Source organism: Phocoena phocoena, chromosome 1, assembly GCF_963924675.1.
Source record: "Phocoena phocoena chromosome 1, mPhoPho1.1, whole genome shotgun sequence".
NCBI classification, from domain to species: domain Eukaryota; kingdom Metazoa; phylum Chordata; class Mammalia; order Artiodactyla; family Phocoenidae; genus Phocoena; species Phocoena phocoena.
The window spans coordinates 11,992,051-12,012,851 of record NC_089219.1 but is presented as its reverse complement, the minus strand read 5'-3'; the positions used below and the strand labels follow the sequence as shown (position 1 = coordinate 12,012,851).

The following is a 20,801-nucleotide window of genomic DNA, read 5'->3' as shown; positions in this document are numbered from 1 at the left end:
ATACATAGACTTAAGGAAAAAAAGTGAAATGGGATCACACTGTGCTCATTGCTCTGAAACCTTTTCCTTAATAGAAAAAGATTTAATAAGCCATTTTTCTAGACTATTTTGTCTAATTGATCCAATGTTTCTTCCCATACGTCAAACGTATACTTCCATATCATTACATACAGATCCACTCCATTCTTTTTTTTGTTTTGCGGTACGCGGGCCTCTCACTGTTGTGGCCTCTCCCGTTGTGGAGCGCAGGCTCCGGACGCGCAGGCTCAGCGGCCATGGTTCACGGGCCCAGCCGCTCCATGGCATGTGGGATCTTCCCGGACCGGGGCACGAACCCGCGTCCCCTGCATCGGCAGGCGGACTCCCAACCACTGCGCCACCAGGGAAGCCCGAGAAATGGTATTTTTGCAAAACTGAGTCTTTCCATCCACGAACATGGAATTTTTTTTTCCATTTATGCATGTCTTCTTTTACATACTTGGTAAGTTTTCCAGCTTTCTCTGGATAGGTCTTTCACATTTGAAGGGGAGAGGCTGCATACATACACATGGTACTAAGAGTTAGGGAACAGTCTGTAACCAGGAGACAATTAACCAGGAGACAATTTCTGCAAAAAGTATAATAGAAAGAGTGTATAACATGGTGGTGAAGAGCAAGGGCTCTGGACAGGAAACATGGGTCCAAAGACTGGCTCTGCTACTACAGAGCTGAGTAGCTTTGGCAAATTACTTAACCCTCTAACCCTCATTTTTCTCTCATCTGTAAAATGGATTCAAAAGATTGTTTAGAGCTGAGCTGTCCAATACAGCCAGCCACTAGCTACATGTGACTGTTTGGATTTAATTAGATTTAAAATTAAACAAAAGTAAAAATCCAGTTCTTTAGTTGCACTAGCCCCATTTCAAATGTTCAGTGGCTAGTGGCTACTGTACTGGACAGTGTAGATATAGATATCAGTCCATTATTGCAGAAAGGTCTGTTGGTTTAGGGGATCAAATGATATAAAGCATGCAAAAGGCTTAGCATAGATCCTGGGAAGCAACGAGTGCTCAGTAAGCATTAGCCAAGATTCTTTTATCTAATCTGTCTATTGGCTGCGTTGGGTCTTTGTTGCTGCGTGCGGGCTTTCTCTAGTTGCGGTGTGTGGGGGCTACTCTTTGTTGCGGTGCGCTGGCTTCTCACTGTGGTGGCTTCTGTTGCGGAGCACAGGTTCTAGGCAAGTGGGCTGCAGTAGTTGTGGCTCGCGGGCTGCAGTAGTTGTAGCTCACGGGCTCTAGAATGCAGGCTCAGTAGTTGTGGCGCACGGGCTTAGCTGCTCCACAGCATGTGGAATCTTCCCGGACCAGGGCTCAAACCTGTGTCCCCTGCATTGGCAGGCGGATTCTTAACCACTGCGCCACCAGGGAAGCCCCTAGGCAACGTTCTTAAGAATAATGAAGCCGCGGTGACGGTTCATGCAGCATTATTTACAACAGCCAAGCTATGGAAGAAACCTCAGTGTCCATCGACAGATGAATGGATAAAGAAGTGGTATATATACAATGGAATATTACTCAGCCATAAAACAAAACAAACAAACATAACAAAGCAGATACAGACTCATAGCTACAGAGAACAAACTGGTGGTTTGCTAGAGGGGAGAGGGGTGGAGGGGTGGGCAAAATAGGTGAAGGGGGCTAAGAGGTACAAACTTTCAGTCATAAAATAAATAATTCACGGGGAAGTAATGTACAGCAGCAGTCCCCAACCTTTTCGGCACCAGGGACCTGTTTTTTGGAAGACAATTTTTCCACGGACGGTGGGAGGAGGGGATGGCTTCGGGATGATTCAAGCGCATTACGGGATGATTCAAGCGCATTATGTTTATTTTATTTCTTCATTACGTTCACTTTATTTCTATTATTATTATGTTGTAATATATAATGGAATAATTATACCACTCACCATAATGCTGACAGCAGGTGGAGCTCAGGCAGAAATGCGAGCGATGGGGAGCGGCTGTAAATACACATGAAGCTTCGCTCGCCCGCCCGCCCGCCACTCACCTCCTGCTGTGTGGCCCGGTTCCTAACAGGCCGTGGACCGGTACCAGTCCGTGGCCTTGGGGTTGGGGACCCCTGATGTACAGCACGGGGAATAGAGTCAATAATACTGTAATAACTTTGTATGGTGACTTATCATGGTGATTTTATAATGAATAGAAATATCGAATCACTATGTTGTACACCTGAAACTAATATAATATTGTAAGTTAATTACACTTCAAATAAATACGTAAAGAGAAGCAACAGTGAACCCATATTCTTAGCCACACCAACGACACACCACTTAGCTAAACGTAAGTTCAGGGGCAAAGAAGACTCAGTGATGTTCTCTGCTCTCAAGAACCAGTATCCTGTCCACCAGCTCATTAGCAGGTGGTTCCAAAGCCTATTCTTTAACCACTCTTTTACAGCAGGTTGATAAAAATTTTCCATTATCTCAGGGAACAAGGAGACCTTCAATCAATGTGACAACCCAGCACAGTTCTTGAGAGGAGCAGGAAGGCGAAAGGGACTGTCTCTGAGTCAGTGACGGGAGCGTTTCAGGAGCTCTGCCAACAGCGTGAGCTCACACTCCGGGAGCTGGTCAGAAGGCACCACATAAAGATGCACAGCTGAAGTCTTCTTCCCCCGCCATGGAGAGGCAGCTGCGAGGAGCCAGTCACGGCACCAGGAAGGTCACAGGCTCTGAAAGTGGGAGGAGAGCAAACATCGAGGCCTCATCTGAGGGCCCCTGAGCAAGCGAACCAATGAAATGAGGATAATGGACAAATTTTATTCCAAGTTACTCTTCAGTGACACACGATACTTGCTGGTGGAGCTACCACTGGCCGTCATTAGAGCCATCATTTATTGAATGCTTGTTACGTGCACTAGGAAGGCAGCAGACAACTTGGATTTTTTTTTTCCGGTACGTGGGCCTCTCACTGTTGTGGCCTCTCCCGTTGCAGAGCCCAGGCTCCGGACGCACAGGCTCAGCGGCCATGGCTCACGGGCCCAGCCGCTCCGCGGCATGTGGGATCTTCCCGGACCGGGGCGCGAACCCGTGCCCCCCGCATCGGCAGGCGGACTCCCAACCACTGCGCCACCAGGGAAGCCCTGCAACTTGGATTTGAATGTGGGCTCTGCTACTCACTCACTGTGTGGCCTTGGGCGAGTTAACCTCTCTAAACTCAGTTTCCTGCTCTACAGCCCTACAGGTTGTGTGAGGGTTCAGATAATACCTTAGCTGTTTATCCAAGAACACGATGCCTTGGAAACACTTCATAAATGTTAGCAGCTGTGATGACGTACTTCACAAACACTACTTAATCATCACAGCAACCCCATAAAGTAGGTCGCAGAGCTAGTAAGTGGTAGAGGCAGATTTTAAAGCCAGGTCTTCCCATCCAACCTGGCTTCAAGATCCCCGAGTCAATGACGTATATGAAGTGTTGTTCTAATATGCTGTTCTAATATGTTGTAAGAGAACCCAAGAAAGTGAAACACACTCCCCTCTCTTTTAAGTCACAGGAACTAAAAAGCCCACAGTGCACATGAGACCAGTGTCTTCTGCAGCTCTGCTTCCTGGAAGATGGATGGAGGAGAAAGGCTGGTGCGGCTCCTTTAAGAAGAAAGCTTGCCTGCTCTCTCCATCCTTTTGCCCCACGTTGGCCTCTTCCCAGCAGTGAGGAAGTGTACTGTTTGGTTAAATCAGCCACAGTTGCTCCAGGAGGAGCTTTCCTCACTTCTGGGAAGAAATTCATCCTGCTGATCAGACGGCCAAGTGGTTTTGAGTGTTTCCTTTATGCCCATGAAAATTTGGGGAAAAGGCTGAAAATTTCAGAATTAGTAGGGGTCTAGAGCAGGGGTCAGCAAACTATGGCCAGTGGGTCTGCCTCCTATTTCTGTAAATAAAGTTTTATTAAAACACAGCCACACCCATTTGTTTTGTATTATCTACAGCTGCTTTTGCACTATGATGGCAGAACTGAGTAGATGAGACAGAGGCTGTATGGCCTGCAGAACCTAAAATATTTACTATCCATCCCTTTATAGAAGGTTTGCCGACCTCTGGTCTAGAGCCTTAAGCAGAGGTGACAAGGAATGCACACCTGTAACAGGCTGGGCCAGGAGATGTCTCTCGCCCAACGCTCAGTTCAGCAGTGGCCAGAAGAGGAGGCTGGACCCTTGAAGATTCATATATTTCAACAAAGATTTACTGAGCACCCACTAGGAATACACCGGCTGCTATTCTTATACAGAAGTCCCGGCCCTTGTAAAATGTAAATTGTATGCAAATATATAATATAGTGCCAGGGATGAATAATGCTATAAAAAAACAAAGCAGGGATCAGGGGTCTGTTATAAATATGGGGTCAGAGAAGATCTCACTGAGGAAATGACTACTGAGGTAACTAGAGGAAGAGTATTCTAGTTAGGACAGCATGTGCAAAGGCCCTGGGGCAGGGGCAACCGGAAGGAGACTGGTGTGGCAAGGGTGTGAGTGATACGAGCTCAGAGAACAGCCAAGGGCCACATCATGTGCAGCTGTACAGGCTGTGGTAAAAGACTTGGCATTACATTACTAGTTTGATGGGAAGTTATTGGAAGTTACTGAAAACAGGGAGGTAATATAATCCAATATGTATGTTATGAGGCTGCTCTAGCATATGTGTGGTGTATATACGGACTCTGGAAGGCCAAGGTGGAGGCAGAGAGACTGGCTGGGAGGCCATCACCAGTGCGGATGGATAATGGAGGCTTGGAGCTGGCTGTAGCGGTGGAAGCAAAAAAGGGTTAGATTTAAGAGCTACTCTGCAGGGGGTGCCCCAGGGACTTACTGATGGATTAGATGTGCGGAAGGAGAGAAAGAAAGCTGCCAAGGATGATTCTAAGGTTTTTGGTCTGAGCAACTGAATGGCAGTGCCATTTCCAGATCAGGTGGAGTTCTGCGCCGGCCATGGTAAGTTTGAAACATCTATCAGGTATCTAAGTGGAGATGTCAAGGAGACAGTTGTACGAATGGGTCTGGAGTTCAGAGAGAGGTCAGTGCCATCAGCCTTTGGGTGGTATTTAAAGTTGTGGAATTGGATAAGATCATCTTGGGAATGCAAAGAGAGGAGCATCTGAGCACTAAGCCAGGGCGCTCCAGTGTCAGCCCAGGGGTCCTCCCGCAGTCTGCACAACAGGGCCACTTGGGGAACTGGAGGAAAAGAACAATGCCCAGGCGCCTCTCCAGATCAACCAGAGCAGAAACTCTGGAGGTGGGGACCAGGAACCAGCATTTCTTAGTAACACTCCCCAGATAATTCTAATGCCCAGCCAGGGCTGAGGATCACTGCTTTAGACTGAAAAGGCACAGGCAGCAAGGCAGTGGACAATCCGGACAGTGTGTGCTCCAGAAGCTACACGAAGACAGTCTGCAGAGGGAGGGAATGATCAGTCCATCGGGTCACGTTCCCACATAAAGGGAGGGGCCGGGAACCTTGATGAAAAGCAATTGGGGTAAAGAGAGAGGGAAGAAAGCCTGGGAGGAGTCCGCCAGGGAGAGTCAGAGCTTTTTTGGATCCTGTTTCAAGCAAATGAGGTATTTGTAAACTGACATTGATGAGGCAAGTGGAACTTGAAAACGGGAGATGTTTGATGACATGGGGTGGGTAAAAATTATTATTAAATTTGGTTAGAAGAGAGAAAAGGAGAAGGAAGGAAGGAAAAAAGAGGAGACAGCAATACAGAAAACTCCTTTGACCAGCTTTGCCAAAAAGGTGGCAGGAAAATGGGGGTGGAGTAAAGGAGCCAAGTCCTTGAACAGGAAAGATGGGGTGGGATCCACTGCCCAGGGTAGGGGTGGCCACAGATGGGAGCCCAGGTGGGCTGGTGAGCTTGATGGAGGGAGGATGAAAAAATTCTCATGGGAAGAAAATTTAAAAATAAGCAAGGCAGGGCTTCCCTGGTGGCGCAGTGGTTAAGAATCCGCCTGTTGATGCAGGGGAGACGGGTTCGAGCCCTGGTCTGCGAAGATCCCACATGCCGCAGAGCAACTAAGCCCATGCGCCACAACTACTGAGGCTGAGCTCTAGAGCCCATGAGCCACAACTACTGAGCCCACGTGCCACAACTACTGAAGTCCGTGCACCTGGAGCCCGTGCTCCACAACAAGAGAAGCCACTGCAATGAGAAGCCCATGCACCGCAAGGGAGAGTAGCCCCCCCGCTCGCCGCAACTAGAGAAAGCCCGTGCACAGCAATGAAGACCCAACACAGCCAAACATAAATAAATTTTTTTTTAAATTAAAAAACAATAAGCAAGATCCGCTGAGAATGAAGAGAGAGAGAATAAGATTTAAAATTGTTTTTCGGGCTTCCCTGGTGGCGCAGTGGTTAAGAATCTGCCTGTCGATGCAGGGGACACGGGCTCGAGCCCTGGTCCGGGAAGATCCCACATGCCGTGGAGCAACTAAGCCCACGAGCCGCAACTACTGAGCCTGCACCCTAGAGCCCGTGAGCCACAACTACTGAGCCTGCGCTGTAGAGCCCGCAAGCCACAACTACTGAGCCTGTGTTCTAGAGCCTGTGAGCCACAACCACTGAAGGCCACCGCAATGAGACGCCCACACACCTCAACGAAAAGTAGCCCCCGCTCGCAGCAACAAAGACCCAACACAGCCAAAAATAAAGAAAGAAATTTATTTTTTTAAAAATTGTTTTTAAAGCCATGGTTTCCTGAGAGTCCTTGAACTCAGGCCTCATCTCCAAGTCATGCTCCCAGGCCACACCCGGACTGGCTAAGCTGCTCTTCTCTCCCTGTTCCTGGTTCTCCGGGTGCACTTGGGCACCCAAGCCAGGAAGAGCTGGGTTCAGCTCACCCCAGACTCTCACGGCCAGGAGGCCGGTGCTCCCTGCTGAGCCCTCTGGGAAGACTGGCCATCACGAGACTGTGCCAGACCCCGTGGCTGCAGGGACATGGGGGTGGCGCACTTCCGCAAGCCAAGAAATGCCTGACTCCGGGCATTTTAATCAGGGCTGGTCCCACTCTCTGCGTGGAGCTGCCACAGCCAGGCCCTCTCAGTCTTGTCTCTCTCCTGGACGCATAACCATGAAACAATTTCTAGTTCTATGGTCGGTACCAAGAAATCCTTCCAGAATTGGTCCCTAATAGGTAACTCCACAGCAGCTGTGAAAGATTAACAACGGCCAAGTGAAAATGAGCTGGTTCCAGGGGCCCGCCTTTCCTCCTCCCGGGTCAGCTGAGACCAAAGAGGCTGTGATGCTCAACAAACAGCCGGGGATCTGAAACCTCACTCTGCTCACCGTCTGTACTGGGGCGGGTGGGGCGGGGTGGAGGCTCCGCACGCCTAGGTTTACAGAGCAGGAGAAAAATCCCTGCCCCGACAAAGGCAGGAGAGTCTGTGAGGCCGGACAGACCCAGGCTGGCGACACGCCCGTGTGAGCCGCCCAACCGCTTAGGGGCTCGCTGCGGGGCCTGCTGCATCCCTGCTCAGCACGCGGAGGACACCGACCTTGAACACAGGAGACTCTCCCGCTGCTCAGGGAGGAGGTCGCCGGGTACCAGCAGCTGCTCTGCTGGCTCCACGGAGACCAGATGTATTTACACGACAGAGTATTTAGAACAGCCTCCCCAGTGCAGGCCTAGGAAGTAGAAATCCAAAAGCAGAAAAGACCCCAGCTGAAGAGAGGTGGACTGCCAGCCGACCTCAGAGCACCTCTTTTACAAATTAAACCAACGATGGCCCCGGTTACACGAGCTCAACTCAAACTCGGAGCCACCCTGAGCTGCAGGACCCACTTGGACACCTCATCCCCGGGCTGCCTCTCACCGGCTGCAGCTGGGGTGCGGCATGGGTGAGGGACGAGGCCTGCGGGAAGTGGGAGGTCTCTGCCCACCTTGCCTTTGGAATTCTAGCCACCGTGGGGCCCCTGCTGGGTCAAGCTGCACCTGTGGGCCTCGCAGACACTTGCTCTTCTTTCTGAGGCAGACCCTCCGAGGACAGGCAGAGGTCAAACTGTGTGATACCATTTATTACTTTTGGGGTTAGGATGTCCCCAAACCTGGATGCCTGGACGCCCCCAGGGAGAGGGACCCCATGAGGGCTCGTCCATGGCAGACACGGCTAAAGAAGGGTTGGTGCGGCCACCGAATCAACGTCCCCACCCTGATCCCGCACCAGTAGTTTGCATTGGCTTCAGACACAGACTCTCATGGATCTGAAGAGAAGGCCAGTGCTCACCACCCTTCCTCTCAAAAATAAATGTAAACAAATAAATAAATAATAAGGCAGGCAGGCTGGAGTCTTTTAAATCTTAGCAAAGCTTCTTAAAAACAATAATGCCGGGACTTCCCTGGTGGCGCAGTGGTTAAGAATCCGCCTGCCAATGCAGGCGACACGGGTTCGAGCCCTGGTCCAGGAAGATCCCACATGCCGCGGAGCAACTAAGCCCGTGCGCCACAACTACTGAGCCCGAGTGCCACAACTACTGAGCCCACGTGTCTAGAGCCCGTGCTCTGCAACAAGAGAAGCCACCACAATGAGAAGCCCACACACCACAACGAAGAGTAGCCCCTGCTCGCCGCAACTAGAGAAAGCCTGCACGTAGCAACGAAGACCCAACGCAGCCAAAAATAAATAAATTAATTAATTTAAAAAAAGAGCAATAATGCCTGCTTTACATGATCCAAGGAAAGGAAGGCTACTGTCGACAGCATTTCTGGAAAGACTCTCCACTGGAATCGAAGACAAGGCTGGGCGCTGGCCAGGATGAAGAATTTCAGAATCTAAGGGCATAAGAGCCCTTAGAAATCACCAGTGGTTCGAGGATGGAGTAGAATCCTGTGTGTGGCGTTTTTTTTCAGGCTGTTGCTTGGCTTCCAGGTCTCTGGTGTTTGCACAGGGACCTCTCGGGAGGGCCTCTTACCGTCTTCCTCTCCTGGAGCCTCTCATTCAGGAGGGTGTGGGGGGCAGTTAGAGTGAGCAAGGGAGAGGCTCTCAGTGAACGGAACTTTAACTACCGAATGCACTGAAAATCAGAAAAATAATCACTTAGCCAGAACCCTCATCTCATGGGTCTGGGAGGCTGGGGCCCAGGGAAGTGAAGACGCTTCCTGCACCTCCTGGCTTTGTCCAGTGGTCCTTCTGCTTTACTGCAGCGTCTTGGCCCGGTGTGCTCAGATACCACAGAGGTAGCTATTCCTGGAGCCCCTTCTGCTTCCATCCTCCCTGGGGATAAAGTGGCACCTGCTGTGACCATCCGGAAAGTGCTCATCCCAGCGTCTTACTGAGGAGGACAGAGCAGTAGGGGTCTTGGGCCACTCCCAGGGCTCTACCGAATGGGAGCTGGGAGTTTAGGGCGGCGACGTCGGGAAGGTTCCAGCCACTTCCTTCCTAGACAACGTGAGAATGTCCACAGAAGCTAAGGCCCACTGGGTGTCCATGGCTCCACCAACCCCAGGCAACCGCAATGTTTCTGACTCATTCTCCTCATTTTAAAATCGCTCACCTGAGATCCCACCCTACCTTAGCCTGGAAAATAGCTCATTCCCAACGACAATCAATTATAGTCGATTATAGAACTAGAGAACCCAGGCATCACCTCTGCACAAGAACCAGTCAGAGATCCTGCCATTCAGAAACGACGGGCCTGGTTTCTCGGTGGGCATGAAAAACACAGTCCTGCAGCCAATGCCCCTGCCCGGGAAAGGCTTGTGCCCAGGCTGGTGGCATCCTGGGACTGACTGGCACCACCCCATGTAGGGTTGCCATAAAGGGTGTGCTGTTTGTTTACCATGGGCCTGCATTGTTCCTGAAGCAAGTTGGGTGAAATCAACGCTTCTTAACCATTCATTTGCCACTAAATACACCCAATTATACAGCTTTCTTTCCCACCTCCCAAATCACTGCTCATTAGTCCCTTTGCTGGAGTTGGCAGGCTCTCTGCCTAGCTCTGCTGAAAGATATACTAGGGAAAAGATGAAAAAAGCAGGTACTTGGGAATTCCCTGGCGGTCCAGCGGTTGGGACTCCGTGCTTCCACTGCAGGGGACCCGGGTTCAAACCCTGGTCAGGGAACTAGGATCCCACAAGGCGCGTGTGGCACGGCCCAAAGAAAAAAAAAAAAAAAGCAGGTACTTGGATTATCCATGGATTTCATTTTTTGCGCTTTCTCTGGGGTGTTGGAACGATGACAGCAGGAGGGGACTAGCCTAGCTGGGCACAGATCTCTTGGTAACTGGGTACTTTGACAGAATATGGTTTCCAAAAGCAATTAAATGCTCCTCTTCCTGGCAGGGGAGTGTCCCAGCCCCGAGGTACTACGATTGTTCTGCCTCTGAACTCAGCACAGCGTTGACCTCTGATGGAGGGACCAAGGGCTCCTTTCAGAGTGGAGAGGAAAATGTAAGAGGCCCTCCCGAGAGGTCCCTGGGCAAACACCAGAGACCTAGAAGCCAACCAATGGCCTGAAAGAACACGCCGCAGGCAGGATTCTACTCCATCCTTGTACCGCTGCGATGGAAGCCGAAGCTGGCAGGGACCCTGCTCTCTGTTTTCTGAGCGCTCACATTCAGTGTTGTGTGTAGCACCGGCGGGAGGAGGGAGGGAGTTTTTCAAAGCCTCATTTTACTCAGTCTTCCAAAGCCTGGGAGCCTTCACTGGCTGTGTTCATCTTTCACTTCCCTCTTCCTCCGCCGTACCTGCAATGTCCCCCACCCAGACAACCATACCATTGCTGAGGAAAATGGCCATCCAGTCGCTGTCGAAATCACGACTTAGGTTGAGAGGTGAGACAGTCAGAGACTTTGGAGGCTGAAGGTGTAAATACAGGGTCAGGAAGTGTGCCGAGAGCACCATGGATAGGTTCCTGAAGGACACGTGGGAGGGCCTGGGGCAGGGCACACGCCCATCCGCTGTGATTTGTTTAACTCTGGTCTGTCTTCTAGAGTGTCAGCCCCCAGGGGGCAGGGGCTTGGTGGGCTCTGTTCACTGCTGATTCCTAGTGACTGGAAGGGGGCCCAGCACAACACAGACACCCATTTGTAAAATGAACGGCTGGTTTTGTAGCGGACTGGCCCACAAGACTGACCTGTGGGGATGGATTATCTGTTATAACTTCAAGACAGACATGATGGAGACGGAAAAGGCTCAGACAAATGGAAAGAGCGAGAGCGAGAAACATGGCTCAAGTCCAGACCTGCCCCTTATGAGGGTTAGAATCTTGGGCGAGTTACTTTTCTAAACCTCACTTCCCTCATGTATTAAACAGGGATCCTGATCCATCCTGCAAGTCTGTTGTGAGCCTGACTGAGGAAGTGTGTGTGAACAGCAGGTGGTGAATGCATTAAATGTACGGATTCTGCTACGATCACTCCCCTTCCTGTTAGCGTGTCTGGACATTTCACGCCTCAGTAGTCTGTAACACCAAAAATAAAGAACTTAGGGTGAAGTGTGAACAGAAGTTGACTGCTTTCAAAAATTAAGTGTGGATTTCAAGTCTACATTAGCCCTTCCCTTGCTCTTACATGTTACTGGGTTTCTTAGACTCTTTTAGTTCTAACTCTTAAGTACAGATAGCCAGGGAGGAGGGGTGATTATAGGAAAGGACCACTTTCTTCCTTATACATTTCTATAATGTTTGTGACTACTTAGAAGCAAAAGGAATAAAGATGAATTACAAATACATAAGATGGGAGAATGTCTCTGTGGCAGAACCAGTTGCTTTGCTAGAAAGACAGAGGAGATGCTCTTGGAACCCTAGGTAGTCATAACAACCAACAGATCAATGACCTAAACTCTCAGCTCCAGCCAAATGGACTCTCCCAGAAACTGTCCTTCTTCCCCTGCCTCAAATGGAAGTTCTAGGACATCGAGACATCAAGTAAGCAGCAATGAGGAGGAGGACAGGGCTGGAAAGGAACGGTCACCCAAACCTGCCCCAGGGAGGAGAGCTCTGGGCCCAGGGTCGCTTACTTCGCCTTGTACCGGGGCGGTGAGGGGGGGGGGGTCCCTGCTCCATCAGCATTGAGGTCACCCGGGAGAACTTTTATTTATTTATTTATTTATTTATTTTTGGCTGTGTTGGGTCTTCGTTTCTGTGCGAGGGCTTTCTCCAGTTGCGGCAAGCGGGGGCCACTCTTCATCGCGGTGCACGGCCCTCTCACTATCGCGGCCTCTCCTGTTGCGGAGCACAAGCTCCAGACGCACAGGCTCAGTAGTTGTGGCTCACAGGCCTAGTTGCTCCGCGGCATGTGGGATCCTCCCAGACCAGGGCTCAAACCCATGTCCCCTGCATTGGCAGGCAGACTCTCAACCACTGCACCACCAGGGAAGCCCCCGGGAGAGCTTTTTACCAAAAGGGGAAAAGACCCGTTGCTTTCCTTGGACATAAGGGCACTGCCAGCCTCAGTGGCACCACACTCTCCTTGCCATGGTGGCAAATCCTGATGCCAGAGATGAGCACTGAAGACTCGAGGGGGGAGAATGACCCACCCAGAGCCCCCCCAGCACCTACAAACGCCAGCTTTCTCCTTCCACAATGCTCGCACCCAGAATACCAGCTCCTTTCTTTCCACGTGGAAATGTCTTGACCACTCCACCCTCATTCAGCATTAGCTTTTAGGCCTGACGTTTCTGTCAGCCATCGGCAGCCTTTCAATCTTGCCGGGAAATTTCTTTTCCCAACGGGCGTCAGCCAGATGAGCTTTGAGGGGGACCCACAGGAATCGCCACTGCTCCCTCCGAAACTCCGTGTGTCCACTGCGATTACACAGAGGGCTGGGGCCCACCCCGACTGAATGGAGCTGCTGCTGCCCGATGCAGACCTGTTTCTGCCTGGCCTCCCGTCGTCAAACGGGGCCTTTCGAGGTGGATGAGGCTGATGCTAGAGCCAGGGCGCGGAGGAGAAAGAGAGGGCCCGGGGTGTCCTGTGACGGGGCGGAAAGGACCACATGTCACCAGCCTGCAGACAGAGCCCTGACGTCAGAGAAGCATCTTGCAAAAGGAGAACCAGAGTAAAACTCAGGCAGGGCTCAGGAAAACCAGTGACCGCTTCTCCACTAGCGTCTCGTGCTGGGCCTGGGTGGGGTCACTCGGGGGGTCAGGGGCACACCTAAGTGGTTCCTGCTTGGAACCACTCATCCCTCTCTAGGTAGCCTCCGTGATGTGAGAGCGGAGAGGAGCAGAGAGCTACTGCCAACCTCAGGACTCGGGCGGGGGAGGGGGAGCCCTTAGCACTTCTGTTTATAAAATGTGTGTGTGGATACTTACTATTTTATCGAGCTCTTTGCCCAGGTGACTCAGGTCATCAGGGGTTTTCAGAACGCTTAAGATTTAAAAACTCTTAAGAGTTTTTCCATGAAGCCAAGAGAACAAAACTATTGATTGAAATCAAATGGTCAGTGTAATTCCCACATAGATCTAACTGCCAGGCCCCCTCTGGGAAAGAGCTGCCCTAGCTCATTTTTTTTTTTTTTTTTTTTTTATGCGTTACGCGGGCCTCTCACTGTTGTGGCCTCTCCCGTTGCGGAGCACAGGCTCCGGACGCGCAGGCTCAGCGGCCATGGCTCACGGGCCCAGCCGCTCCGCGGCATGTGGGATCCTCCCGGACCGGGGCACGAACCCGCGTCCCCTGCATCGGCAGGCGGACTCTCAACCACTGCGCCACCAGGGAAGCCCCCCTAGCTCATTTTTAATGTACTGGCAGATCTAACCTCTCTGGTGGAGTGGAAAAATGGGGGCAAAGAGCCCACCACCGGGCCCAGCCGCTTCAGCCGCACTGCCAGGCGAGGCTGAACAGCTGCAGCTCTTAGACCAGCGTCAGCAGACCCCGATCGGGAGACCCCTGCCCAACGCAGGGTATGCCTGGCCAGAGATAGAAGGCCACTGAGAGCCCAGCCCGGTGGGGCAACCCACCCAGACTGAGGGCGCTGGGGACCTGGGTTGTCCTATGTGAGAGAAGGTGGTCCCGACCTAGGAACATTCTCTCAAGGAGGGTTACTTTATCAATACACGTCTATTCACCCTGTTTAAGGGGATCCAAATTGGGGCTGAGGAGACAGAGAACTGGGGTCGCTTACCTTTCATTTTATACACTTCTGAGCTATTTGTGTATTTTTTAAAACAACTCCTCGTCTTCCTAGACTAATGTCTCACTCTCTCATCGTAGTCAGTGTCTCTTGCTGGAAGCAATGTCACCTCTTTGGCAAGTCTCCTCTGACCACCCCCCTCTGCAGCAGACCCTCTGCCAGCTCACCACCTTTTCCTGACCGAGGCCTTCAGGACACATCACAATATGAAGGTCTTTGTATTGGTTTGTCTGCTAACTTACCACTTTCTCCTCCTGAAACAGGAGGGAAGGGGGCAGGGCACAACCTTTGAAAGAATAACATAGCCCGAGGACATGACATAAACTGATTAGAACCAAATGGGTCCAAGATGGCCCCCGAAACGGAGCCTCAGTATATACTTATATCAGCAAGCTAAATGACACACCCACAGGCGCCATGACAGTTCCAAGATCAGTAAGGATCAAAAAGTGGGCGGTGGCCCAATTCCTGGAAATCCCCGCCCCTTCCTAAAATAGCTGGAATACTCCCCCCACTCATTAGCTTATGAAATTACCCACCCCTATAAAACCTGACAACCCTGCACCCTGGTGCCTTTCTCACCTTCTGAGATGGCCCACGCTCTGTCTGTGGAGTGTGTTTCTCTCTAAATAAATCCACGTCTTACCTATCACTTTGGCTCTCACTGAATTCTTTCTGCGATGAGACATCAAGAACCTGAGCTTCTTTAAGTCCTGAAACCAGGGGTGTGATCTCACTTGGAAGACTGTGGGTTTTGGCCGGGTTCTACCCTTTTAGGGCCTAGGACAGTGAGGACAGAAGGAAGGTGATCAGTAAATGTTTTTGAAAGACACACATCCAGTGGTATTTACGAGTGTCCATATTCATTCCACAAGCCTGACATAGTGCAAAAACCCAGTGACAATAGAGATTTCGTTGACTATGGGACTGGCCATCACACCAGCTTCTTTGAAAGCGATCCCTAGCCTACCCTGGGGAGGACATTTTTGTGCACAAATACAAAGTAGCTCTGGGCCAAATCCAGCTACGTGTATGGATTGTCTGTGGTTGCTTTTGAGCTACAAGGGCAGGACTGAATGGTTTCAACGAAAACCACATGGGCTGAAAATATTTACCATCTGGTCTTTGAAGAAAAAGTCTTGACAAACCATGAGCTTGAAGGAACAGAGAAGTGTAGTGTAAGTCTTTGAAAACTGCACAAGAGAAAATGGCAGGGTTCACACATACACTTGCAAGTGCTAATGGTAGCTGATACCTTATTCAAGCCTTGTTATGCATGAGATCTTGTACTCAGTGCTCTGAGTGTGTCATCTCCTGTAATTTCATTCTCATTACAACTATGAGTAGGTTCTGACTGCTGAGGCTAATTGAGGTACAGTGATTTGCCAGGGTCAACATGGTCAGTGACAAACCCAAAATTCAAACCCAAATCGAGGTCTGTGTCCTTGTATTTGTATCCTGCATTTGTAACCTGCGTCTGTATCCACTGTGCTGGACAGCTTCGATGGAAAGCACTTTCCAACCGTATCGAGGAGAACCCTCCACACTCCCGAGACTGCTCTGTCTCCTCTGTGTCCTCAGAAGGCCACCTGGGTGTCCCCACTGCCTTGGGGATGTTAAATGCCTTTCTATCTTAAATGCCCACTTCTTCTCTGTCTCTACCAATTTGTCAAGACTCAGTTAAGCTCGCCTTCTCTGAGGCTTCTCCTTGCCTTGGTGACTTTTTAAATCCTCCCTCCAACCAATATATGGAGGGCAGAGGCTGCCTTCCACTGCAGAGCCTTTGTTCAGATTGCAAGCATATGCAACAGACACGCTCCTCAGAAACAAAACAAAACTCTCATGAAACGCACTGCCTCCCCTCCCCTGGAGAAGATGCTATTTAGTAGAACCACATGCCAATTCAAAATGCCAACACTCTTTAACTTGGACGTCTCTCTTTAGCTATTAACAAATCGGGAACCACAAGCTTTATTGTCTGCATCTGGGATGTTTCATATGGCACCTGCCTTTTATTGTTATCATTATCATTTAACTGTGCTAACTATTAAACTCTCCAATTCTCTCTAACTCCCAGGAATCCTGCCTTCATATCAGAACACAGGTTCCCTGGATCAGCTACTGCACTGGTGTTACAGGGCATGTTCAGCATCCCAGAATCTAGGTGTGAAAATAGCTGAACTCAACAACACTGCTTAGGAACAGTGGCTGCACTTGGGGGTGTAGTTTCTGGGATGATGGCTGTGTTCGTTTCTGGCTCTAGGTGCTGGATATGTGGATCTGCTCACTTTGTGAGAACTCACTCAGCTCTACATCTAGGAGTGTAGGTATATTTTATTTTCTGTAGGTATATGCTATTTTCTGTAGGTATATTTTATTTCAATAAAAAGTTCTCAAATACCCTTTGCAAACATAGCTAATACACATGGATCTTTTTTTTTTTTGCAGAAATCACACCTCATTTTCTTCATGCAACGTCCTTATAAAAGGATCGGTTAGACCATTTTACTAGCGGTAGCATGGACAAAAAAGGCGAAGCAACTCTTAAGGTGCCATGTAACTAATTTAGGAGGGACTGGTGTTCAAGGTCAAATACGACCCCAAGACGGCTAGCCCTCAATGCCTACTGCTGTAGCTGAACCGATTCCTATTAGAAGCAGATACTCTGACTCAGAAAACCAAATGCCCTTCATATGCCAGAATCATAAAATAGTTCTCTGAAACGCAACATACAAAGGAAGTGGGTAACAAGGCCAATTAGCAATGTCTAGGTGGTAAGGTCGTTTAGCCATCTTCAGACCTTGTGAAAGGGAAGAACTGGCTCTACCACAAACAGAAAAAGCGACCACTTATGCTATAGACAGAATGTCTGTGTCCCCCTACAGGTTCATATGTTGAAATCCTAACCCCCAGTGTGATGGTGTTAGGAGGTGAGGCCTTTGGGAGGTGATTATGTCATGAGGGTGGAGCCCTAATGAATGGGATTAATTCTCTTATAAAAGAGACCCAGGAGGGCTTCCCTGGTGGCGCAGTGGTTGAGAGTCTGCCTGCCGATGCAGGGGACACAGGTTCGTGCCCCGGTCCGGGAAGATCCCACATGCCGCGGAGCGGCTGCGCCCGTGAGCCATGGCCGCTGAGCCTGCGCGTCCGGAGCCATTGCTCTGCAATGGGAGAGGCCACAACAGTGAGAGGCCCGCGTACCGCAAAAAAAAATAAAATAAAGAGACCCAGGAGAGCTCCCTCCCCCCACCCCCCCATGTAAGGACACAGGGAGAAGTCAGCAGTCTGCAACCCAGCCCCAAACAGAGCCCTCACCAGAACCCGACCATGCTGGGACTCAGTGTTTTCAGGCTTCCAGCCTCCAGAACTGTGACAAATACATGTATGTTGCTTATAAGCCGCCCAGTCTATCGTGGTCTGTTACAGCAGCCCAAACAGACTAAGACAGCTTTAAGACTGGGTTAAGCACCAGGCTAAACACTGTACATACATACTCTCATCAAATCTTCACAACAGCACTAATTTCATCCCTGCTTTACAGATGAGAAAACTGAGGCATGGAGAGGGTAAGGAACCTACCCAAGGTTACAGGGTTATTCATCGGCAGGGCAGGGATTCTATCCAGGCCACCAGACTCCAGAACCCATGTTCTTATCCACGATGCTAGTCACGCCTCTTGTTGTGATTCACCCGCGGATGGGTTTCCAGCTTCTAGTGTGCGACATACCTTCTGATTCACCCTCGCTTGTCCAAACGCATCCAATGATAAGCGTCTTGTCAAGCACACCCAACTCCTTCATAAATGGCAGGCTGGTTCACAGAGTGGCTCTCTGCCCTCAAAAGATTCGTGCTTACACACATGTCCACCCCCTTTCTACCAGGACTTTCCCCATTTATTTATAAGTTGGAAATCTAAAGATAAAACACGAGGCCTACATGAAGCCATAACCAACCCAGATTAGATTAGAAAGGTCAGCAGTCTTCCTTTGTCTTCCATTACCAAAGATGGATTGCTTTTTTATTTATGTATTTATTTTTAAAATTTATTTATTTATCTATTTTTTTTGGCTGCGTTCGGTCTTCGTTGCTGTGCGCGGGCTTTCTCTAGCTGCGGCGAGCAGTGGCTACTCTTCGTTGCGGTGTGCGGGCTTCTCGTTGCAGTGGCTTCTCTTGTTGAGGAGCACAGGCTCTAGGCATGTGGGCTTCAGTAGTTGTGGCATGCGGGCTCAGTAGTTGTGGCTCATAGCCTCTAGATCTCAGCCTCAGTAGTTGTGGCGCACGGGCTTAGTTGCCCCGTGGCATGTGGGATCTTCCCGGACCAGGGCTCGAACCCATGTCCCCTGCATTGGCAGGCAGATTCTTAACCACTGCACCACCAGGGAAGTCCCTGGATTGCTTTTAAACAAACCATTTGCTCATCCTACGCTCCATGAGTAAGCAAAAATAATACCCCATTGCATTAGCAAAGCTCAGGAAAACTAAATAAAACTTTCGTTGGATGTTTGCAATGTTGCTTTTAGTTGTACTTTTAGAGGAACATTTTAGTAAGAGCACATTTTGAATCGACTTTTCTTTGTATGCTACACTGATCTTTATGAAAGGTAACTTGCTTGCCTATGTTGCTTTTGAGGAATTTAAGTGGGGGGAGAACACGGTTATTTATTAATTAATTAATTTTTGGCTGTGTTGGGTCTTCGTTTCTGTGCGAGGGCTTTCTCTAGTTGCGGGAAGCGGGGGGCCACTCTTCATCGCGGTGCGCGGGCCTCTCACTATCGCGGCCTCTCTTGTTGCTGAGCACAGGCTGCAGACGCGCAGGCTCAGTAGTTGTGGCTCATGGGTCTAGTTGCTCCGCAGCATGTGGGATCTTCTCAGACCAGGGCTCGAACCAAAACATGGTTACTTAAATACAAGGTTTGATTTGGGACTTCCCTGGTGGTCCAGTGGGTAGAATTCCACACTTCCATTGCAGGGGGGGGCTCGGGTTCGATCCCTGGTTGGGTACTAGATCCCGCATGCGTGCCGCAACTAAGGAGTCCACATGCTGCAAGGAAGATCCTGCGTGCCGCGACTGGGACCCGGCGCAGCCAAAATAAATAAATAAATATTAAAAAAAAACAAATTTAAGGGTTGATTTAATGAATTCTCTTCATTTTGGTCTGTTGAAGTAATTAAACCAATCTGATGAGCCTCCTCCTACCCATCAAGTCATCCCTGCCTCCACCACCATCTCACAGCTTCTGCAACTATCAGGTGAACTAGGAATTCAAATTAGGAAAACATTCCAACAATATTCCTCATGTGATTATCAATTCTGGTTTGGTTTTAAGTGAATATGAATTCTACCTTTTGTCCCTTATCTGGGACCCTTCCTCAGATAAGCTGACTCCTTCACACATCTAGTTACATGCCCTTAATAGGTCATAGTTTTTCTCTACCTGGAACTGGGACATGATCTCTACTGCAAGGAGCCCCATACACCGTAGTGTCACCATGTTCCACAGGTCACTGTCCAAAATGCAAGGTGCTTTAGGTTCTCAATCGAAGCTCTGAAATAAGCCTCTTCAAAACTGCCATCCTTGGGCAAGATTTTTCAAGGAACTTCCCAAGACCAGAGGCAGTATCACCCAGAACTGGGAAGACTGGAAGCTGCTTATCACGGGCCTTCACCCAGACTGCCACTCCCGAGAGGCAAACACAGGGGAGATCGAGGATGCAGCGACGCCGCCCAGGGATGCTCTGCAGGTGGGGCCCTCCCAGAGCTTTTCTGCTGCTACCCCCAGAGTGGGGGGTCCTGGCGGGTGGCGGCCCTTCTAAGTGACTCAGGGCCCCCAGGCCTGGCTTGTAGAAGCTCCCAGGATGCTGACCTCAACTTTGTTCTTTAAAAATAGCTCGGAGGCAGCGGCGCACACGTGAGCCGCCGGGCTTCCCCTCCAAAATCCCGGGGCTCCCGGCGGCTCCTCGTCCTCGGGGTCGCGGAGGGTGAGGGCGGTGTCCCGAGCCCCGGTGACAGGAGGGACCCCGGCCCGCGCGAACGACCAGGGGGAAGAAGGGGGCGCTGGATGGGGTCGGGGGCCCGGACAGGGCGGGCCGGGTTGACCTCAGGGCCCGGGCCAAGGAGGGAAGGCCGCGCTCACCTTCTTCACCGACAGAGAGACATTCTCCAGGATTCGGTCCTTCACCTCCCGCGGCTCCATGGCGCCGCCGCCGCCGCCGCCGCCGCCCCGCCGCCGCCGCTTCCCGCGCCGGGGCCCCGGGGCCGCCAGCAACCGCTGCCGCCGGCCGTACGGGGGCTCCGTCGTGCCGGCCGCGGGGCCCGGCGCCCACCGCCCGGCCCTCGCCTCGCCCGGCCCCTCGCTCCGCCGCGGCCCGGCGGCTCCGGAGCGCGGCCGGCGGGGTAGGAGGCCACGGGCTGTGCGCGGCGGCAGCTGCAGGAACTGATGTCAGGCGGGGCGGCGCCAAGGCCGGCGGTCGGGCTGGGACGCCGGCGCCGCGCCCGCGCCCGCGCCCGTAGAGCCGGGACACCGGAGACGCCGTCGGCCCTCAGACCCAGGTCCCCCGGCCTTTCTTAGAGACCCTGGAGGCCCTCCTCCGGTCCGCTCCGGGCCCCCGGAGGCCCCCTCGGACCCCAGGGATCTGGACACCTCGCCTCCCGGAGACCCCCACGGCCCAGACTCCATCGGTAGCG

The 20,801-nt window shown here is 51.1% G+C and overlaps 1 protein-coding gene across 1 annotated transcript in view; it reads right to left on the bottom strand.

Moving 5' to 3' along the window:
* Positions 1 to 20,511, bottom strand: part of PLEKHM2 (pleckstrin homology and RUN domain containing M2) — a 37,674-nt gene extending 17,163 nt beyond the window's left edge. Inside the window, exon 1 of the mRNA XM_065885374.1 lies at positions 20,251 to 20,511. Within this exon, the coding sequence (XP_065741446.1) occupies positions 20,251 to 20,310 (60 nt within the window). The 5' untranslated portion in view covers positions 20,311 to 20,511. The remainder of the gene's footprint in view (positions 1 to 20,250) is intronic.
* Positions 20,512 to 20,801: the final 290 nt, after the last annotated feature.